The following is a 22,179-nucleotide window of genomic DNA, read 5'->3' as shown; positions in this document are numbered from 1 at the left end:
TCAACAAACAAATCGAGTTAGACCCCATCTACCACCCCCTGAGAAAAGGAACAGGAAGCGACTTCACCACAGGAAACAACACCACCAAAGGAAATGACATCACCAACCCAAAGAAACCCAAACATAAATAGAAAGCAGGAAGTTTCAGCATTGCTTTGCATAAAGTCCACTGAAGATGTTACCGAGTAAGGTAATGAAACGTCTGGAAATGAACCTTTCAGCTCAGCGAGCATACCTACATCCAAAACTGAGTGGCTTGCTAGGCCATGTCAGAGGGTAGTTAGGTGCCAACTACATTGTTGTACATTTGGAGTCATGTGTAAGCCAGATGAGGCAAGGATGGCAGTTTTCCTCTAATAGACATCAGTGAGCTAAATGGGCTTTCATGACAATCAATCAGTGACTATATGGCTGCAATTAGAGTCATGTCATGAAACTCATACAACATGGAAACAGACCACAGTCCAACCAGTCCATTCTCAACATAATCCCAAACTAAACTAACCCCACCTGCCTGCTCCTGATCCATATCCCTCCAAATCTTTCCTATGCTAGCTTTTAATTACAGTTTCTGTGGGATCTACCATGGTGGCATTTGAAACTATGTCCTCAGATCATTCGTACGGGGTCTGGACTACTAGCCCAATGACATTACCACTATGAAACCACCATTCTTTAATTCTATTTGCTATAATGTATTTGAGAATATCTTAAAGTCATAGAAGCATTTTATAGCAGTAAGCTCATTCTTAACATACCCTAAAGGACATCCTAATGCAAGGACAAGGCTTTTTTGACGCACCATTTCATGTACTGCTAATTGTATTGCTAATTGTATTGCTAATTATAATCCTTAAGACAGGTAAGCACCTGCATGAGTCATTATTAATCCTCAAACACATTTCAATTCATTTTTTAAAAATCATCTTAATGTTTTTGGGAGGGTTAAGTGGCTGAACATTAGTTTCTAAAAATATCCATTTTAGTAACAGATTGCTAGTTTAATATTTTGTGCTGAAGTCAAAAGGGCAAAGATTTGGAATGAGTGGGAATGTTACCTCCTCCTTCAGTTGTTCTTCAGATTTGCCAACCCAAGCAACCTCTGGATGAGTGTATACAACAGATGGGATGCAGTTATAATCAATGTGTACAGCTCCTCCGGCCATTCCCTCTACACAGATGATCCCCTCATCTTCAGCCTTGTGAGCCAGCATTGGACCAGCAATCACATCCCCAATAGCAAAGATACTATGGAAGGAAAAATACTTTGTAGTTCAATATATTAAACTACCCATTTAGATTCAATTAAAATGTGCTACAAAGGTATACAGTCAACTTTCTAGAGGTTCAAGTACTAGGATCTCTTGTTTTTGGACTTGGAACAGGGGTAGGGAGAAAAGGACTATTTCAAAATTCACACATGACATGAAATCTGGAAGTATGATAAACAATGTTAAAGACAGATTTCAAAGCAAACATTAGAATAAAGAAACACCTTACATGCTGGAGAGTACAATACTAAAAAGGGTACAAGAACAGAGATCGGAAAAGGGTTTTGCATGAATGGTGGTATAACAGGTTAAAAAAGTAGCCAATAAAGCAGATAGAATTCTGGGCCATATAAAGTCATGGAGTAGAAAAACGAGAAAGTTTGCTAAACATGACAGAAGGCAACTTCGTCACACTACTCCAGCTGGCATCTACTTGAGGGCAGCAAACTTCAGGAAGGATAAGACAAGTGGAATGTGTACAGAAGAGGTTTACTAGAATATTTCTAGGGCTTGAGGTGATGTTAATAAGATTGAAGAACTATGCTTGTTCTCAATTGAGGACAGTAGGAAACAGAGGTTCTCAGTTCTAAACTGAGAATAAATATTGACAAAATATTTCTAATAACTGTTAGATAATGAGAAGGCATGGGTTTGAAAGGATTGGGAAAAGACCCAACAGGGGATTGAAGTAGTAAATCTTTTTACACAACAGGATTTGGAATGTAATTCTTAATGTAAGTAGTGGTATTTTACACATTGAATAACAATCCTCAGAAGGGAATTGGACAGACAAAACATATTGGAGAGATATGGAGAAAGAGTGTGACTGACTCTAATGCTAATAATGTATTAGATTCTTGGAGGTCATGTTTTCTATCTTTTCTCCTGATATCCTGTAGCAGGACCTTTTCTTCATTCACTCGAGACGCCGGGGAATCATGGACTAGAGGGTATCAGTTTAAGGTTAGAGGGGAAAAGAATAAAAGAGAACCCAAGGGGAAACTGTTTTGCACAGAGGGTGGTACACAAATGGAATGAGCTGCCAAGGGAAGTTGTTGAGATATGTACATTAACAACATTTTAAAGGCATTTGGACAAATACATGAATAGGAAACATTTTGAAGGATATGATAGTATAGGTGGAAATTTTGGTCAACATGGACTAGTTCACTCTGTGCTGTACGACTCCAATAAGACCAATTTCTCTAACTTTTCCTTTTATGTAAAATTCCTAATTCCTGGTATCATTCCAGGAAATCTCCATTGCACTCTCTCAAGGACTTTAAAATCCTTCCTTAAGTAAGGTGCCCAGAACTGAACACAACACTGGTTGGCCAACAATGTGGGTTGGCCAATGATTTGTAGAGGTGCAGCATCACTTCCTTGCTTTAATACTTTATGATTCTATTTAAAAACTCAAGGATCCTATAAGTCATTTTAACAACTGCTTCAACTTGTAGGTGACCTTCAGAGAATTATGCACGTGAACCTCAAGGTCCCCCTGGTCCTATATTCCCCTCAAACTTGTACGATGGAGCCTGTATTGTCTCTCCATGTTTCTTCTACCAAATTGCATTAGCTCACATTTCTCTTCAGTAAAATTCATCTGCTGGGTATCTGCCCAACTTGTATTGTCCTTCTGAAATCACTCAGCATCATACTCACAATTCACTATTCTCTCTAGCAACATTTGCAAATTTTAAGATGTTGCCCTCAACACCCATCTTCACAGCACTTCCTGACTTATATAAAAACAAGGGTCCCAAACACTGATCAAGGGAACACCACTTTCAACTGATATCCAATGTGAGGAACATCCGTCTGTACCTACCCTGAATTTCCTACCTTTTAGCCAACTTCTAATCTATGCTGCTGAGGACCCATCAAACCCAAGCATTTTAATTTGCTAAACAAGCTGACAAATGGCACTGTACCAAATGCTTTTTGAAAGTCCAATATACAACATCCACAGCACTAACCTCACCTCCTGCCTGTATCACTTCAAAGAACTCTGTGCTACCGTGCAGTGGTTAGCACTGCTGCTTCACAGCACCAGAGACCCGGGTTCAATTCCCACCTCAGGCGACTCTCTGTGTGGAGTTTGCACATTCTCCCCGTGTCTGTGTGGGTTTCCTCCGGGTGCTCTGGTTTCCTCCCACAATCCAAAAATGTGCAGGTTAGGTGAATTGGCCATGCTAAATTGCCCATAGTGTTAGGTGAAGGGGTAAATGTAGGAGAATGGGTCTGGGTGGGTTACGCTTCGGCGGGTCGGTGTGGACTTGTTGGGCCGAAGGGCCTGTTTCCACACTGTAAGTAATCTAATCTAATCTAATCTAACTCAAATTTGGCAGACATGATCTGCCCTTGACCAAACCATATTGATTGTCTCATATTAACCTATTTTTCTCTAAATAGGTGTTTACCTATGCCTGTATTATGGCCTCCATCAGTCTTCCCATTATTAATGTCAAGCTGATAGGTCTGTAGCTTCCTGGGTTATCATTTGCCCCTTTCTGAAACAACAGTGTTACATTTGCAATCCTCCAGTCCCCTGGGACGAATCCTGTGTTCAGAGAAATCTAGAAAATTTCTGTCAACGGCTTTGTTATTTGCTCCTTTACCCCCCTTAGCAATTTAAGATGGATCCTACCTGGCAACTTCTCTAGCCCATGGTATTTGATACCAGGTCCTCTGCAATCCCTTCTCCGTTGTGGTGAGTGAGCCAACTTTTCCCAGAATCATGCTCTGTCGCTTCTCCCAGTTTTCCTCTATTACCACCTTACATGGTCAGTTGAATGGCATACTGCACCACGGTTCCATTGTCCGTTTCCCACTGACCCTTATAGTCCTTATTCTTAGGGAGCAAGTACCTCATACAACTCAATTACCTGGAGCAGAAGTAAGCCGTCCAGGCCCTCGAGCTTAAATCATTCCCACCAAAATACTGACCCACTAACACCACTATCACCTGCCAAATTAATTCCCTAAAATGACATCACAAACATGTCAATTTTGTTCTGTTCTGGCTGAAAGATTCCTCTTAAATGCACATTCAATGCTTTTTTATACCTTTTACACTGATCCATCCCAGTTAAAATTGCGTTAGCTGCAACCTCTTACTCTTCTCGGTAATTTAATCTACAAATTTGTTTCTTTATTCCTGGGGTGGCTCCACAATCCTTTTTAGGTAATGTGACAGACTCCTTTTTTATTCTTCAGTTCAACTCACGTGGCCTCATTAGATGTTACTTTCTCTTTTTCTGCCACAGCTATAATTGATCCTTTACCAAGATGGTGAACCCTCCATTTTATACCAACTGTAAACCATATAGAGCTGCCAATCTCCCTCTTGCTTGCAGTAAATTTTCAACAATGACTATAATATATACTGCCAAATTTCTACTTGCGCCATCAGCTCATTAGTAAGAGCAGACTCCTCACATTGAAGTACACATCATGAACCGTTGACCACGTCTTTTGCTGGCTATTTTCTGGATTTTGTTCCTTCGACCCTCCATACTTGCTGACTCCGTTTCTGTTCCTTATTTTCATCTTTAGTCATTCCCTTCTGAATCTATCCCAGTTGTGAGCAAGATGCACTCATGCCCTGACTGCTTGGTCCTTATCTCCTGGAGGTCCCCTTTCAATACCACGTGCTGTGGTGCAGAACAACACTTTCTTTCCTTACTGCACAAAAATGTTTCACTACTAAATCCCCCAACTTTAAGTACTTTTTCAAGCTGTGCTACATGCTACTTAATTTGGTGAGCAAATGGAGTTCAGTCACAGATCAACCAGGGTGTCATTGATTGATGGAAATGCTCAAGTGGCTTAGTGATCAATTCCTGTTCTAGCTGTCTACAGCTTGCTAACGCAGACACAGACAAGTGTCCATATACGTTCCTGGAATAATTGTGTGTGGAGAAGAGGATTCACTTACTTTGGAATTTTTGTCTGGAAGCGATTATTGACTGGTATTCGACCTTTCTTATCAACTTCGATTCCCATATCCTGCAGTCCCAGATTCTCAGTGTAGGGGCGACGGCCAATGCTCACTAGCAGCACATCACAAGTGATTGTATCGGCCTTTCCGCCAGCTGCAGCCTCAAATCTGGAGCAAGTAGATAAAACGCTTCAAAGTGTGTCTATGGAGTACAAAGTACTTTTCTGTGCTTAACTTTACACATTGCTTATAACTCACTTCTTATGGCTTATAATTAATCCATTACTCATACATTCTCACTTCATACTCACGAAACATCAATCTTCCCATCGGGTCTCTTAGTTGCTGAAGTCACTTTTGTATTAAGCTTAAACTTCAGACCCTGTTTCTGAAGAATGCGCTGAAAATTCTTTGCAATCTCCATGTCAATGCCGATTCCTCCAACATGCCCCAAGAATTCAACAGCTGTCACTTCGGAGCCAAGGCGTTGCCATACAGAGCCCTGGAAAAAGAAGAAAATTACAACTTCCAGAGACTGGCTACTGCAACATATACACTGACAGATTCAATAATGCAGCAGGGCTGAGGACAGCAAGAGCACTGGTTTCATTTCTCCCTCTCCAGCAGTGGTGGGTGGTAACTGTCAACAAGCATAGTGGTGGAACTTCACTGCTAGAGAGTTACTGTAGACTCTTCCTGACATGTGACGCTACCTCAGGCTTAGGATCAACATTCCCTCTAATTTCCTTTGCTGAGTGAGGCACCAAGACATCCATTAAGATTGCTGCCCAGCTCTGCTAGCCCCATTTAAAGCCGCTGCAATTTGTACATGGGACTTTTGTTCTCTGTATGACAGTCCAGACATTTGCACATCCACAAAGCTTGTGCAGAAGCTTGATGGTGCCGTCGTTCTAACAATTATAGATGTCACCATCAAGATAAATTAACAAGAGCAGAAAGTACAAGACCCAACAGCCTGGAAGGTAGGCAGCTAGTCACTTGTTGGACCACCTTTAGGAGCCACACTTGGAGATTAATGCCCAAGACACCAGTAGTTCTACAAATGCCCCACCTTTTAGGGTGCCGAGTGGGGTGAGACACTAGTTGGTACTGAAATAGCCTGGAGTTCGGAGGCAGTATATTAGACGGGTATCATGTAAATTGTAGTAGACCGTAGTTAACAGACTGTAACTGGACAGCTGTGTAAGTTAAGGGTCCCACTGGTGAGACCCGTGGGATATCAGCTCACTTTCTGAGAACTGTGTCTTGGATAGCTGTGACACCCTGCACAGTCAGGAAATATTACCCTAACATACCATTAAATCATTGATTTTAATCAACTACAGGATTCGTTTCCTTTCTCAATCCCACTCTTGGTTAGTGGAATCCAAGATTTGTTTTGATATCTGTTAAGGGGAGTGAAACTTGTGACACAAATTTTCAAGAGATTAGAAGTTTTTTTCTATTTAGGTTCTCAGACAGATGCTGACATACACGAATACTGGAGTGCCACTGGTTAATAATCTGCAGGTTTGAACCAGGGGAAGAAATTGCAGGTCAGTTAGGAAAATTCAGGGACATGGATTAAATAGTTAGTTCTACCAAAGATCCAGCTCAGGCACAAAGGGTTTCTATGTAATATTTTGATTAATTGTTCTTAAAAGCAAGACCTCATTTCTGCAGTTTCTTCTGCTTACCAATTCAACACCAATGACACCAGCACCAATAACCACCAGCTTCTCAGGAACTTGTTTCAATGATAGAGCTCCAGTTGAAGACACAATTGTCTCTTCATCAATCTGTGGGTATGGCATATTGATATTGTTAATTTAACACTCTTACAAAACTGACTTCCAGACAAAAAGCAGTAACAGGTTCTATAAAAACACAAGACTGTTGTCAAGGTAAAGAGAATGTCAAAAACATGGAGAATAGGCAGGGAATTGGAAGTGGGTTGCACCAAATCAGATCTGCACCAGAATAGGTATGACAACCTGAATGGCCTTCAACTGTACTAAAATTGTCACTTGCCACATTTTTAAACGGGATTGTACATCAGCTAAATAGTTGTGTAAAAACATGGAAATTCATCAATTGAGAATAATCCTGCTTTTTAAAGTTAACTCTCATACCTGAATCCCAGGGAAAGGTGTAACCTCTGATCCTGTGGCAATAAGAATGTTCTTGGAGTTGATGATTTGTACGCTACCATCACTACAGTAAGCTGTGACCTGGTTTTTCCCAGTAATCTTCCCATGTCCTTGAACATGTGTCACCTTGTAACGAAATAGAATGACAACGACAAATATCAATAAGTTTTATTTTGCCTCGTAGAGTTTTAAGTGGGTAGAGCAGTAGATGTGGTTTTCTTAGATTTTTCAAAGCTTTTGATAAGATCTCATGCAAAAGATTAGCATGTAAAATTAAAGCACACAAGACTGGGGGAAGTGTATTGACATGGATAGAGAACTGTTGACAGACAAGTAGTGGAGGAGCCGGTGTTGGACTGGAGTGGACAAAGTTAAAAATCTCTCAACACCAGATTATAGTTCAACAGGTTTATTTGGAAGCAATAGCTTTCGGAGCGCTGCTCCTCTTCCATCAGGTAGCTGCCTGATAAAGGAGCAGTGCTCCGAAAGCTAGTGCTTCCAAATAAACCTGTTGAATTATAATCTGGTGTTGAGATTTTTAACTTTGACAGACAAGAAACAATAGGAATAACAGGTCATTTTCTGAGTGGCAGCTGGTAATCAGTGGGGAACTGGAGGGATCAGTGTTTGGATACCAGCACAATATTTTGTAACAATTTCCACAAGGGAACTAAATGTAACATCTCCAAGTTTTCAGACAAATGTGAATGGGAGGGTGAAAAGAGAAGATGCAGAGATGCTTCAGTGTGATTTGGACAAGTTGAGGCAAATACACGGCAGATGAAGTATAACGTGGATATTATCCATTTTGGTAGCAAAAATAGGAAAGAATCTGAAAGGTTGGGAAAGTGAAAGCTGTAACGTGATCAGGGTGTCATTGTGCACCAGCTCTTCAAAACAAGCAGGCGGTGAAGGCGGCAAATGCTAGCTGGCCTTCATGGAAAGGATACTTTTTTAAAAATTCACTCACATTGTTGGGCAGCATAGAGGCACAGTGGTTAGCACTGCTGCCTCACAGCGCCAGAGACCCGGGTTCAATTCCCGCCTCAGGCGCCTGTGTGGAGTTTGCACATTCTCCCTGTGTCTGCGTGGGTTTCCTCCGGTTTCCTTCCACAATCCAAAAATGTGCCATAAATTGCCCGTAGTGTTAGGTGAAGGGGTAAATGTAGGGGAATGAGTCTGAGTGGGTTGTGCTGCGGCGGGTCGGTGCGGACTTGTTGGGCCGAAGGGCCTGTATCCACACTAAGTAATCTAATCTAATCACAGGACGTGAGCATCGCTGGCTGGCCAGTACTTAATGCCTGCTCCTACTTACTAAGGTGTTGGTAGGCTGCCTTTTTGAACTGCTGCAATCAATGTGCTGTAGGTAAGGAATTCCAGAATTTTTACCCAGTGGCACGTGAAGGAATGGTGATATATTTCCAAGTCAGGTTGGTGAGTGACTTGGAAGGGAATTTGCAGGTGGTAGCATTCCTATGTATCTGCTCCCCTTGTCCTTCTAGATAGAAGCGTTCGGGGGTTTGGAAGGTACTGTCTAAGGATGTCTGGCAAATTTCTGCAGTGCATCTGGTAGATAATACATACTTCTGCCAATAAGCATCAATTGTGGAGGGAGTAGATATTAGTAGATGCGGTGTTAATCAAGTGAGTTGTTCTGGATAGTATCCAGCTAACTGGTGTCACGGAAATTGGTGGAGTTGTAGTAAATACTGAAAAATTTTAAAATGGAGCTAAGGGACAACTTTTTCACTCAGAGGGTGGTGCATGCATGGAATGATCTGCCAGAGGAAATGGTACAATTACAATACTCAAAGGACATCTGGATGGGTATATGAATAGGAAAGGTTTAGAGGGATCTGGGCTAAGTGCTGGCAAAGAGGACTAGTTTAATTTAGGCTATCTGTTCAGCATGGACGAGTCGGACCAAAGGGACTGTTTCGTGCTGTACATCTCTATGAATCTATGACTCTAATTGGTCTACATGCAGATTTGATGCAACAGACTATAAAAACATACAAAACCTGGGGTGGTCTATATTTCATGCAGAAAACGTACACTAAATGCAATAACTGAAAATATTACTAAATTTAAAACAGAATTGCCTCTATAAGATGTAGATGAACTTTCGAATTTATTTCCAAGTGTCAAAGATTAAATTTTAATTCTGCCTATGCTCAAATGATATAGGCCAAGTGAGTAGGTATTAAGGATAAGATTTGTAGTCAATCAAACTTAACACATATTCTATCATAGCTCCTCAGAAGGAAGACTTTGACTGGAGGTGGTAAAGCAAGCAACAACCTCTGCTCCCATTACCTCGAAAAAGGTCTCCATAAATGCACCATTAATTCAAATGGTGCATTTAAATCAGAAACTAACCTTATTCTGTTTAAAAAGATGAGCAATTCCACCAGTCAATGACCTCACCGCATTGCTCTTTTGTTCCATCATCTTCTCCAGGTTAAGATTCATTCCTGTGACTTTAATAAAGAAATGTGAAGTAAAGATCAAAGTAACACCTTTTGAATTTTCAATATTGTGCACTAAGTTACATTTTAATCAAATGTAATTGTGAAACATGCTGCAAAGAATCAAATAATTTTGTTGCACTAACAAGCATTAGGATCAAAAATATGCTATTTACATTTACAGTTAATTTGCAGGGAAGGATATTTATATTCAAAAGAGATTGCATGCCCTTGTCATATACTGAAATGAGCCACAAGACATCCAACTTCACTCAAGTTTTAAACCCACTGAAGAAACACAGAATAAGTCAATTTTATGCCCCCATATTTTATATAAAATACAACAGTTAAGATGATGGCAGGGGAGGAAATCAGTAAGTGACAGTGCGAGCAATGACCAACTCCACCATATGCCATTTACTCCCTATTTCTAGAGATGGAAATGTGTTGCTGGAAAAGCGCAGCAGGTCAGGCAGCATCTAGGGAACAGGAGAATCGACGTTTCGGGCATTAGCCCTTCTTCAGGAATGGGGGAAGAAATACTCCCTATTTCTAGCCAAACAACTCAAAAATTTATACAAGGTGGTGGGGCAATGGTAGAAATAGGACAATTAACCAAATATACCTACTTGACCATAAGAACTGTCTCGGTAGACAGTGTGAGCTTGCTTCTGTCCCACAACAGATGCTTTCCCTTCTGGACTATTTTACTCCCAGTGGTCCAGTTTATTCTTCTGATGCCCTCTGTCACTTTCAATCGTTCCCAGTTTCCTGGCCCCAAGTGATTGACTTCACCAAGGATGTCCCTACACATGATCATACCAGGATAATCAAAGCTCCCTGGTGCTTCCTGCACAGAACCCATTCATCACTACCTTCCTCCATCTGGATGAACCTGTCCTCATCTTAAATGACTTCTCCTTCAATTCCACTCACTCAAACTAAAAGGAGACTGTTTGTGAAATCAGATAAATGGCACCACAGAAGGAGGCCTTCTAACCAGTACAGCATTATAAACAGTCCAATTCTCCACCCTTCCATCTCTCCTTATGTTCTGACAAGCTTACTTCCCTCAAGATCCTATCCAATTTTCAAATGACCTCATTGATAACAGGTAGGGAGTTTGAGGTTAATACCACTAACTGCGAGAAAAGAAACTCCTCACTTCATTTTACATGTCTTGCCTAAAACCTTAACTCTAAACCTCCTAATCCTTGTATGTTTATTGCTCCAGTGCTACTCCCTAATTTGTACCTACAGAATTTGAAATTTTTCTTCATTTTGCTTCCAATTTGTACCCTTTTCTTAATGCCATGTGGTCTCATACTCGTCTCTTTTACCATTCCAAAGGGTAGGCTTGCCTGTCAAAACTTAGCACATCCTCCCCTTTATATGACACCTTCAAACAGCAAGCCCAAAAATGTAGCTCCTACATTTTACCTACATTCTTTTCACAATCCAAGACCCTAAAAACTCCTTTGTAAGTGAAACAACAGTTTACTTGTATTTTTATTTAGTATACTGCATTTGCTGCTCAATATAGTTTCTTCTAGATTAGGAAGACCAAATGTAGACTTACTAGCTGCTTTGCAATAGTCTTCCATTCGGCTAGCTCATTTAATCCAAGCTCTGGTCACCTGGCATTTTAATTGTCTTCCACATTCGCACTTTGTGCTCCTCAATTAAGCTTGATATAAGCTTGAGGAACAACACTTCATCCCCTTAAGTTTCAACTAGGAATTTCTGAGTTTTCAGAATTTACTGGAGTCACAGACTGGTTACAGCACAGGAGTCCATTCACCTGTTCTGAAGGAATTCACCTCATTACAAAAGAACAGTACAAACAGGATCAGGCCCTTTGGCCCGCCATTGTCTACACTGACTACAATGCCCTTCTAAACTAATCCCAAATGACTGCACATGGTCATATTATTCTGCACATTCATTGAACATAGAACTGTATAGCCCACAGCATCGCGTTGAACATGACACCAACTTAAACTAATTCCTATTGCCTGCCCCTTGGTCCACATTCCATTATTCCTTGCATATTCATGTTCTTATCTAAAAGTCCCTTAAACACCCTCCTTTGTGTTTGCCTCCACGACTATCCCTGGCAGCACTTTCCAGACATCTAACACTAAAAAAATCTTACCCCTCATCTCCTTTGAACTATTCCCCCCCTTCTTACCTTAAATGCATGCCCTCTAGTATTAGATATTTCAACTCTGGGGGAAAAAAAAGTGCCTGACCGTCAACCCTATCCATGCATCTCAATTTTATAAACAATCAAGACTACCTTCAGCTTCTACCACTCTATAGAAACAACCAGGGTTTACTAGCTTCTCCTCATAGCTCATACCTTCTATTCCAGGCAGCATCCTGGAAAACCTTTTCTGCACCCCCTCTATAACCTCCACATCCTTCTGTAACATGGCGACTAAAACTGAACTCAAATGTATCACCTAACCAAAGTCTTATAAAGCTGCAACATGACATCCTGATTCTTTTACTCAATGCCTTGACCAATAAAGGCAAGCATGCCATACATCTCCTTTATCACCCAATTTGTGTGGCCACTTTCTTCCTTTTCAGACAATAATTGAATTCCCTCTTAAATACCTTGATTGAATCTTTCTCAACACACAGGCAAGGCATTTCCAATCCCAATCACTTAGTGAAGATAGATTTTCATTCCTCCATCGCCTCTCTTGCCTTCAATTTGTGTTCTCTCTGTCTCAATCTTTCTATTAATGGGAACAGTTCCTTCATCTATTTAACTCATGATTTTGTATACCGCTAATAATTTTAAATCACCACCTGTCTCACTTACTTCCTTTTCCATTTAAAAAACGATTTAACATCATTCCATTTCCTTGTAAATGGTAGCTCTTCATGATCCTGCCATTTACACCTCCACTAGACAATCTTCATTTAGTTACTCCCATTACCACTCCCTTTGATTTTGCAACATGCAGCCTTTTGTCATTTAACGTCTCTAACCATGCACTCTGATTTTTTTAAAAAAAATTTCCTACAACCAATCCATATTTCTAACTTTTTCCGGTTCTGATGGAAGGTGACAGCTTCTCTCTCTCAGAATACTGTCAGGCATTACCTGCACTTTTTGTTTTTGTTCTGAAGATATACTTACTTTCAATCCCTCTGCTGGCAAAATCTTTCCCATGGGCCAAGTGGTAGAGATAGGAGTTATTCAACAAGGCCTAGAACAAGAGTGACAACTTTGATTAAGCAGTTAATCTTACAATTGATGTGTAAAACATTTAGTGGCTATATAATAGCATTCCAATAGAACATTGATTAAAAATGCAGTATCTTACACACTAAACAAATACGTACTTTGGAGGGGATACATCCCACGTTCAAACATGTTCCACCCAACGTATCATTCTTTTCCACACAGACAGTCTGCAATGTTTAAAAATGAAAGTTACCATATTGAAAGTATTGAGAAAGGTGAGCTTGATTAACAATGCTTTGTTTGACCTGTAACTGCAAACAATGTGATAAGGACATACACACACAAGTAATACAGGGTTTCAGCCAAGTTGTCCTTCAAGCCTGCTCTGTCATTCAATAAGATTGTAACTGACCTTCTACCTTCTCCATATTCCTGACAATTATTATTGAATTCAGTGGTAATTATAGGCAAGGTACCAGTATCTGTGGAAATAAACATTCCTCAAAACTAAGACAAAAGGCAAGATGCTAGGGATAATCAGAATCTGAAAAGATCACAGTGTTGGAAATAGTTAACAGATCTGCCAGCATCAGTGCAGAAAGAAGTGTTTCAGATCAGGTTCTGGTGAAAGGTCACAGACTAGAAATATCAACTCTTTCTCTCTCCACAGGTACCAGGAGACCTGCTGTGCATTTGCAGCATTTTATTTTAGGTTAATAACTGTTTCATCTAATTCCTCAAAGTGACCAATAAAAGTAGTCAGATTAAGTTGAGAACATATGAATTAGGAACAGGAATGGACCATTAAATAACGTTAAAAATCACAACACCAGTTTATAGTCCAACAGGTTTATTTGGAGGCACTAGCTTTCAGAGTGCTACTCCTTCATCACGACCAACAGATGAAGGAGCAATGCTCTGAAAGCTAGTACTTCCAAATAAACCTGTTGGGACAATAATCTGGTGTTGTGTGATTTCTAACTTTGTTCACCCCAGTCCAACACTGGCATCTCCAAATCATGTCTAACATTGAATAAGATCACAACTGATCTGATTGTAACCTTAAATCCACATTCCTGCCTAACCCTGATAACATAGAACATAGAACAATACAGCACAGAACAGGCCCTTCGGCCCACGATGTTGTGCCGAACATTTGTCCTAGCTTAAGCACCTATCCACGTACCTATCCAATTGCCGCTTAAAGGTCACCAGTGATGCTGACTCTGCCACTCCCACAGGCAGCGCATTCCATGCCCCCATCACTCTCTAGGTAAAGAACCTACCCCTGACATCCCCCCTATACCTTCCACCCTTCACCTTGTAACACTCTGTTGTACCCGGGGAAAAAGTCTCTGACTGTCTACTCTATCTATTCCCCTGATCATCTTATAAACCTCTATCAAGTCACCCCTCATCCTTTGCCGTTCCAATGAGAAAAGGCCTAGCACTCTCAACCTATCCTCATAAGACCTATTCTCCATTCCAGGCAACATCCTGGTAAATCTCCTCTGCACCCTCTCCAAAGCTTCCACATCTTTTCTAAAATGAGGCGACCAGAACTGCATACTGTACTCCAAATGTGGCCTTACCAAGGTCCTGTACAGCTGCAACATCACCTCACGACTCTTGACTTATTTGTCTTTCCAAAATGGACAACCTCACACTTGGCAGGGTTGAACTCCATCTGCCACTCCTCAGCCCAGCTCTGCATCATATCTAAGTCCCCTTTGCAGCCGACAACAGCCCTCCCCACTATCCACAACTCCACCAATCTTCGTATCATCTGCAAATTTACTGACCCACCTTTCAACTCCTTCTTCCAAGTCATTAATAAAAATTACAAACAGCAGAGGACCCAGAACTGATCACTACGGAACTCCACTTGTAACTGGGGTCCAGGCTGAATATTTACCATCTACCACCACACTCTGACTTCGACCGGTTAGCCAGTTCTCTATCCAATTGGCCAAATTTCCCACTATCCCATGCCTCCTGACTTTCCGCATAAGCCTATCATGGGGAACCTTATCAAATGCCTTACTAAAATCCATGTACACTACATCCATTGCTCTACCCTCATCCACATGCTTGGTCACTTCCTCAAAGAATTCAATAAGACTTGTAAGGCAAGACCTACCCCTCACAAATCCGTGCTGGCTGTCCCTAATCAAACAGTGTCTTTCCAGATACTCATAAATCCTATCCCTCAGTACCCTTTCCATTACTTTGCCTACCACCGAAAACTAACCGGCCTGTAATTCCCGGGGTTATCCCTATTCCCTTTTTTGAACAGAAATCTTTTACCTTTCACCCCTTTGCTTAACAAGAATGAATTATCCTTTGCCTTTAAAATACTATTATAAAATATAATAACAACTTAATTTATCAACAATGCCTTTACATCATTTACATATTTAAATCATCACTGATATAGCTGTATGTATAGCCAAACAATTTGAGGTTTACATAGTTGAACAATCAGAGGTGAGAATGAATTCCCCTGATTCAGGGACAATAACAGGAATAAATCTCAAAGTGCCTTACAGTCCAGTTAAGAGCTGAACAGGAGTTGACAATGGCAGAGTTTTAGAAAGGAAGGTTTTGAAGGTGAGAATAGGTCAAGGTAGCAAAGGTGGCTGAAAGGTGAACTTAGCAATGATAGAGGAGCTAGAAGAAAGGGCTTTTGCCCGAAACGTTGATTTTGCTGCTCGTCGGATGCTGCCTGAATTGCTGTGCTCTTCCAGCACCACTGATCCAGAGCTAGAAGAATAGACAGCTGGTGTATAATAGCAGAAATGCAAAGCTGGGAGAGATGATGCTGACTGAGACTAATGGATCTCAGCAGGGTCTATTGATGAAGCTGAAGAGTTTGAAATACAAGCTCTACTGTGCAGAAAATCAGTGAATATTGATTAAAAAAAAGGCTCGATAGATCACCTAATCTGCATGCAGAAGGTAGTGTCTGGATGAATAGAAAAGTGAGTTCTGTATTGAATGTGAACTCCCACACCGATGGACAGAGTACAAATTTAGTTTCTATAGGAATATTTCCCCCACACATAGGACAAAAGATGTCAGATTGACCTGACCGTCAACCTTTCCTTGATTGCCTTTTGAGAGTCTTCTGCAGCCAGGTGGATATATTTTGTCTTGTAACTGAATTAGCTATTGCTATTTTTAACCTATCGCACATTTCATCCTCTGAGTCAACTGAAATGTCATGTTTTTCTAGATAGCTCTTTGAGCATTCTTAGATTCTTTGAAACTCTAGAAGTGCTTAATAGCTTCACATCACTGTTGAATACATTCTGGGGTAGTCATTTGCACAATGACCAGCCCAGCAAGATAGCACCTTTACAATCACTGGCTCTACAATTGGCTGACTTCACTCTGAGGAGCTGAATACTCAAACCCGTGCAGCACCATCGAGTTTTCCTGAGGCAACGTTGCAGGAGTTTTGATATGGTAAGTGCAGTCACACATTTAAGAAATTAATAAAGGATCCTATGCTTTACAGAGAGCCCACAAAGTGTCTAGCTCTGGGCCATATACTTTATGAAGAATATGAACGCACTGGAGAGGGGCAGGAAAGATCCAAAAGAATGGTTTTGGGATGAAGGACTTAAGTTAGGAAGATTAATTGCTGAAGTTGGGCATGCCCTCCTGAGGGAAGGTTGATAGGAGATTTGATAGAGGTGTTCAAAATCGGAGGGGTCCACATGGGGTAGATATGGAGAAACTGTTCCTACTAATGGTAGGATCTGGAATGCTTTGCTTGAGAGTGATAGAAGAAGGTTCAGTCTGGCTTTCAGAAAGGAACTGGGTAATAATCTTAAAAAGAAAGACCTGAGTGGCTATGGGTAAAAGGCACGAATGTGCAACACACATGGTGGTGCTTCATGACACTATGGATATTTACTTCTAATAGCTCACAGGAACAGAAAGAGACTATTCATCACTTGTGCTACTATTCAATGAAATGATTGTGACCTGACTCTATAAACCAATATACGATAAGAATTCATTTATCACTGGCTTAACAATGAATAATTCAGCAGTCATCAATCTTTGCAGAAGAGTTCAAAATATCCAGGCAGTATGCACAGTCGTGCTTACTAACTTTATTCCTCAAAAGATGTGTAATAGAGCCAGGTCTCCCAACTCTGGATTGTCCAACTAGCAGGAATAATTTGTTTCCCTTCCTTGCCTGAAAGCTCTGATCAAGTTAAACCTGAATCTTCTAAGTTTCAGGGAACACAATCCTAGTTTGTGCAATCTCTTCTCATGATTTAACTCTGCCTCGTAACTCTATACTGCACTCCCTTCAAGGCCTAATACATGGTACCATTCCTCCGGCCGTCATGTAACCCAGGTATTGTGTTGAAGCATGACTTCTACCTTCTTGTTTACGTTGTCTAGGAAAAAGTCAACATTTAAATCGCCTTTACCATAACTTTCTGTACCTGTCCATTATTTAAATAATGTCCCTGTCAGTCTTTTTTAACGTCCAATGTGGACTTCATATTGGCCTGTACAGCAATTTATTTGCCAGGTTTTTTTCTGCTTTCTTTGTAATTTTATGCTTCCATTAACATTGTTTGCAATATCACCCTTTTTATCATTAGTACATTTGGACACGAGGCTTTGCCTTACATGTGAAACCATTTCATAATTAGCTCACCAGCCTTTGACTTACCTTAAACCCCAACTGTGCGGCCTTAATGGCAGCAACATACCCGCCTGGTCCTGAGCCCACCACTGTGACATCTGCATCAACTGGAATGAGGAATAGAGTACATTCAGCTTGAGCTTTCATCACTGACACAATAAAACAATATAACATCAATATTCATCATCAGACACTATGAACCGCCAATAAGACCTGTCATAAAATGAAAAATTTACTAAGATGGATTCTATGAAGAAATCATATCTGTGCCTCAAAGTTTGGCCATTGTATAAGCGAACAATTAGGAACAGGAATGTGCCATTCAACCTATCATGTTTAACCACAGAATCCCTACAGTCTGGAAACATGCTATTTGGCCCAGAGTCCACACCAACCCTCCAAACAGAATCACACCCAGACCCACCCCCTTACCCCATCCATATAACTGTGCATTTCCCATAGCCAATTCACCAAACCTGCATTTCTCTTGTCATAAATATGGTCAGTTTAGCATGGCCAATCCACCTAACCTACACATCCCTGGACTGTGGTAGGAAACCCATGCAGACTTGGGGAGAATGTACAACTCCACTAGTTGCCCAAGTGTGGAATCGAACCGAGGTGCCTGATGTTGTGGTCGTAACCATTGAGCCACCATGCTACCCTAAGGAACTATTTTACGCAAAGGGTGGTGGGAGTAGAGAATTCTCTGCCTGAAAGAGCACCACGTCAGAAACACAGTATTTAAGCAGTATTTAGATATTCACTCGTGATACCATGATTGCTTGGGGTAAAAGCTGGAAAATGGGATCCTTGTTGACCAGCATGGACATGATGTGGCAGAATAGGCTATGTCGTTCTTGTCTGTGAATTTGCCCTGCCATTCTAGAACATAGTATATCACTTCCTCTACCATTTTCCCACATTATCGCCATATCCTGTCATTAATCTCCAAACATCTACTGGTGTGTCCAGAATCTGATGTGTTAGTTTTTGTTTTTATATTTAACTTCCTTGCTTAGCATTGGATGTTTTTCCACCTTTTATACCACCTCTCTTTCTTTCTGGAATATATTTTAATTACCACCAATTAGGTATCTCCTTAAGCATCTGCCACTATTCATTCATCAACTGCCCTTTTAGTCTTCCTGCTTGGTCCATTAGGGCTAAAACAGTCCTTGTGCCTATATAATTCTTTGATTAACTCCATAACACTATTGTGGGACTCTAGCTTCCCCCTCCTCCCGATGTATTTAAAATTATAGATCATTCTTCCCTAGAAGATCTTTTACTGAGATTAATATTAATTAATCCTACACAATATCAAATCCAGAATAGCCTGTTCCCTGGTTGATTGCATAACATTTGCTCCAAGAAAATGACTATTTTGGAAAAACTGAGTAGTGCCTGCAAGTGACTCTTTCAACAGAAGGAATTTATTTTCAACACTAAATGCTGTAAATTTTACTTTCTGGTCCCAAAATTCCTTGTCATGAATATGATGCAGCTGAGAGGAAGCAACAATTGCTGATGCTTGAACTGCTTCAACGGTCACCAGTGAAGCATTATTTCACGTTATTTGAGTCTGTCCACACATGGACCAGAATTAAGTCAATATCTCAGTGTACAAATCACATTTTAGACTAATTACATGGATATTTGAGCTTGCCAATGAAAAATTCTGTTATACAGGAGTGACAAAAGAGACTTTCAGTAGTGCTGTTGAGTGCCCAAAACCTCACTCCGCCACCACCCCCCCAACAGAATCGTACAAGTTTAGATATTTTTACATAACTTCAGGCATGAAACCACACCTTCAACTGCAGATGGTAGGCAATTGTAAACAGTTTATCCTCACATGGGAGTTACACATAAAACAGCATCAGATTCATCTCAAAGACAGCCACATTGGCTCTCAGAAGAGTAAAAATGGACACTGCACAAAGACTAGGATTTATTTTAATGAAATTGATCTGAACAACGATAGACCTGAATCTCTGGTGTATTACCCTCTAAAATTGATCTAATTGCTTAGCAAACCTAAATAGAAGGTTTAAAAATAAATCAACACATTTCCTCACTTTAGCCTACTTGGAACAACATGCTCAGACATGCATTTAACAGCACTAACGGTGGTTTTATCTACCAGTACACAAGTCCAGTCCCACAAATATTTTCCTGCTCCCTTTTGCAATTCATAATTGTTTTCCATTAGGGTTAAAGTTCACCAAGATATTACAATGAAAATAGCAGCCTAACATTACAAAGGTTGAAAAATCATAGGGAAATCAGCAACAAAATGATTAATAGGTGAGAACTCTCACCCACAGCCCTACAAGAAAGTGAGGACTGCAGATGCTGGAGATCAAAGAGTGCAGTGCTGGAAAAGCACAGCTGGCCAGGGTCAATAACACGTACCATACCTGGTGCAACATCAGCATAGGTCCGCAATCCGACTGCTGAAAGACCTTGGAGTCTACGACAAGCATGTCCAGTCTGCATTCAGAAGAAAAACACATTTCAACAACATTGGAATCAACCTTGAAAATCAAGATGAACAAGATAGTTCATCTTCAGATTTCATCACATTTGCTAGGTCCTCTTCTCTCATACAAATAGTGAAGATAAACCGGTCAAACAATGTGTACAAGGAGATCACAGCAGACCAACTGGATCATAATTCCTTTAGAACATTAAAAATCTCATCCTACAGATGGTGCATGCTTTCTGAAAATCCAATCAGCACCAACTAAATCTGAACTATATTCAACTAAATTAGGTGTACTATTTACATTGCACATATTTTGGCTAATACCTAAATATACCTAAAGAACTTTACACAGTTCTATGACTGTACCCATTAAGGAAATACCAGAAATTAGCATTATCAATGCACAAGAATCATGAATGGGGGAGAAGGTGAAAACACTGGGAGACCCCAGGGTTTTTTTTGGGGGGGGGGAGGGGGGGTTGGCAGAGGAAAGGGGGCTCCAGAGTTTAAAAGGGGAGGTGGTGGGGGGAAAGAGGGGGTGTGAAAGAAAGCGACTCCAGAATTTTTGAGTCGAGGTCGTTCCAGGCTTTCTGATGTGGTGGCTCCAGAGTTTGGGGAGGCGGAGGGAGAGGTCTCTGCATTTGGGGACATAAGTCTCCAGAGTTTTGGGTGGGGTCTCCAGAGTTTTGGGTGGAGGCGGAAGGAGGGGTGTCCGGCCTTAGGGGAGAAGGCGGAGTAGGGTCTCCATGATTTGGGGGAGGGAGGGGTCTCTGGTATCGTAGGGTCTCCGGTGTTTGGGGGATGGTGAAGTGTGCAGGTTCCGGGTCTGACCAGGACGGCGGCTTTTTGAGGTGGAGCCCGGCCTCCGGAGTGGCGAGGCCCAGGCTGAGGGGCTCGCAGGTCCCCGAGCCCGGGCTGACCTTGAGCAGCTGCCGAAACATCAGGCTCCAGGTCCGCATCGTCCGTGCAGCAAGTGAACCGGAAACACGTCACCACCCGCGACCTCGCCGCGTCGTCCGCCGCTCGGATTGGCTGCATCGGCGGAAGGGGCGTGGCCAGTCCTGAGCCTCTGGCTCGCTGGCCCAGTGCAGGAGGAACTCATCAAATCTGACAGCAGCTGAGGAGAGAGAAACAGGTCCAGTGACTCTTCTTCACAGTAGATAGCAGTTAGGGGGAAAAAAAAAGATATTTATGCCGAAGTCGAGGGTGGCGAAGAGGTGGTCAGATGGTTGTAAATGGAGCCGAGAGACAGATAAATATGAACAAGGTGGGGAAAAGAAGGCATCATGGATGGCAGGCCAGAACAGAACAGGAGAGAAGCTGAATAAATAGCAATGAGAGCTGAGGGTAGCAGAGAATGAGAGGTCCATGCTTAAAACAAACCCTGGGATGTGATAATAAGGCGAAAGTGGGTGCCTGTGCTAAAAACAATCCATGTCAGAACAGTGCTAGGTGTGGGGTTGGGTTAAAATCAGGGAAGGAAGGATGAAATCAAGCTCTAAAGTTAGCAAAGTCAGTGTTGAGTCACAAAAGCTGCAGGGTCCCTAGGTGGAAAATGCGGTGTCATTCTGCGAGCTTGCGCTGAGGCTAACTGAAACACTGCAGTAGGCCTGCAACAAAAATGTTGGTGTGGGAACACTTTGGTGTGTTGAAGTGGCAGGCAACTAGAAGCTTAGGATCATTTTTGCAGACAGAACATGGGTGTTTTGCAAAGTGGTCACCCAGTCTGTATTTTGTCTCCACAATATAGAAGAAATCACACTGGACGTCAAATCGCACAACCACCTCCTCACCCTAATCCTGCATACTCATCCGGTCCCTCACCCTCATCTTCTCAAGCTCACTCTTATGCCATCATGCAATCACCCTCAACTTCTCACATTCATCTCCTCCCACAACTCATCCCCTCACCCTCACTGTCATCTTACATGCTCCTCACACTGTTCTTTCCCACACTCATCCCCCCTCTCCCACCCTCATCC

At 41.5% G+C, this 22,179-nt stretch overlaps 1 protein-coding gene across 1 annotated transcript in view; it reads right to left on the bottom strand.

The window, feature by feature from the left end:
* The window catches only part of dldh (dihydrolipoamide dehydrogenase), a 27,683-nt gene extending 6,456 nt beyond the window's left edge, over positions 1 to 21,227 (bottom strand). The window contains exons 1-11 of the mRNA XM_043718004.1: positions 21,118 to 21,227; positions 20,130 to 20,202; positions 17,734 to 17,813; positions 13,193 to 13,261; positions 12,987 to 13,056; positions 9,744 to 9,844; positions 7,347 to 7,490; positions 6,912 to 7,013; positions 5,526 to 5,716; positions 5,212 to 5,382; positions 1,059 to 1,248 (exon numbers count right to left, since the gene is read on the bottom strand). Coding sequence (XP_043573939.1) covers positions 1,059 to 1,248; positions 5,212 to 5,382; positions 5,526 to 5,716; positions 6,912 to 7,013; positions 7,347 to 7,490; positions 9,744 to 9,844; positions 12,987 to 13,056; positions 13,193 to 13,261; positions 17,734 to 17,813; positions 20,130 to 20,202; positions 21,118 to 21,156 — 1,230 coding nt within the window. The 5' untranslated portion in view covers positions 21,157 to 21,227. The remainder of the gene's footprint in view (positions 1 to 1,058; positions 1,249 to 5,211; positions 5,383 to 5,525; positions 5,717 to 6,911; positions 7,014 to 7,346; positions 7,491 to 9,743; positions 9,845 to 12,986; positions 13,057 to 13,192; positions 13,262 to 17,733; positions 17,814 to 20,129; positions 20,203 to 21,117) is intronic.
* Positions 21,228 to 22,179: the final 952 nt, after the last annotated feature.

Source organism: Chiloscyllium plagiosum, chromosome 27 (assembly GCF_004010195.1).
Source record: "Chiloscyllium plagiosum isolate BGI_BamShark_2017 chromosome 27, ASM401019v2, whole genome shotgun sequence".
Classification (NCBI taxonomy): domain Eukaryota; kingdom Metazoa; phylum Chordata; class Chondrichthyes; order Orectolobiformes; family Hemiscylliidae; genus Chiloscyllium; species Chiloscyllium plagiosum.
This window is presented reverse-complemented; position numbering and strand designations above follow the sequence as displayed.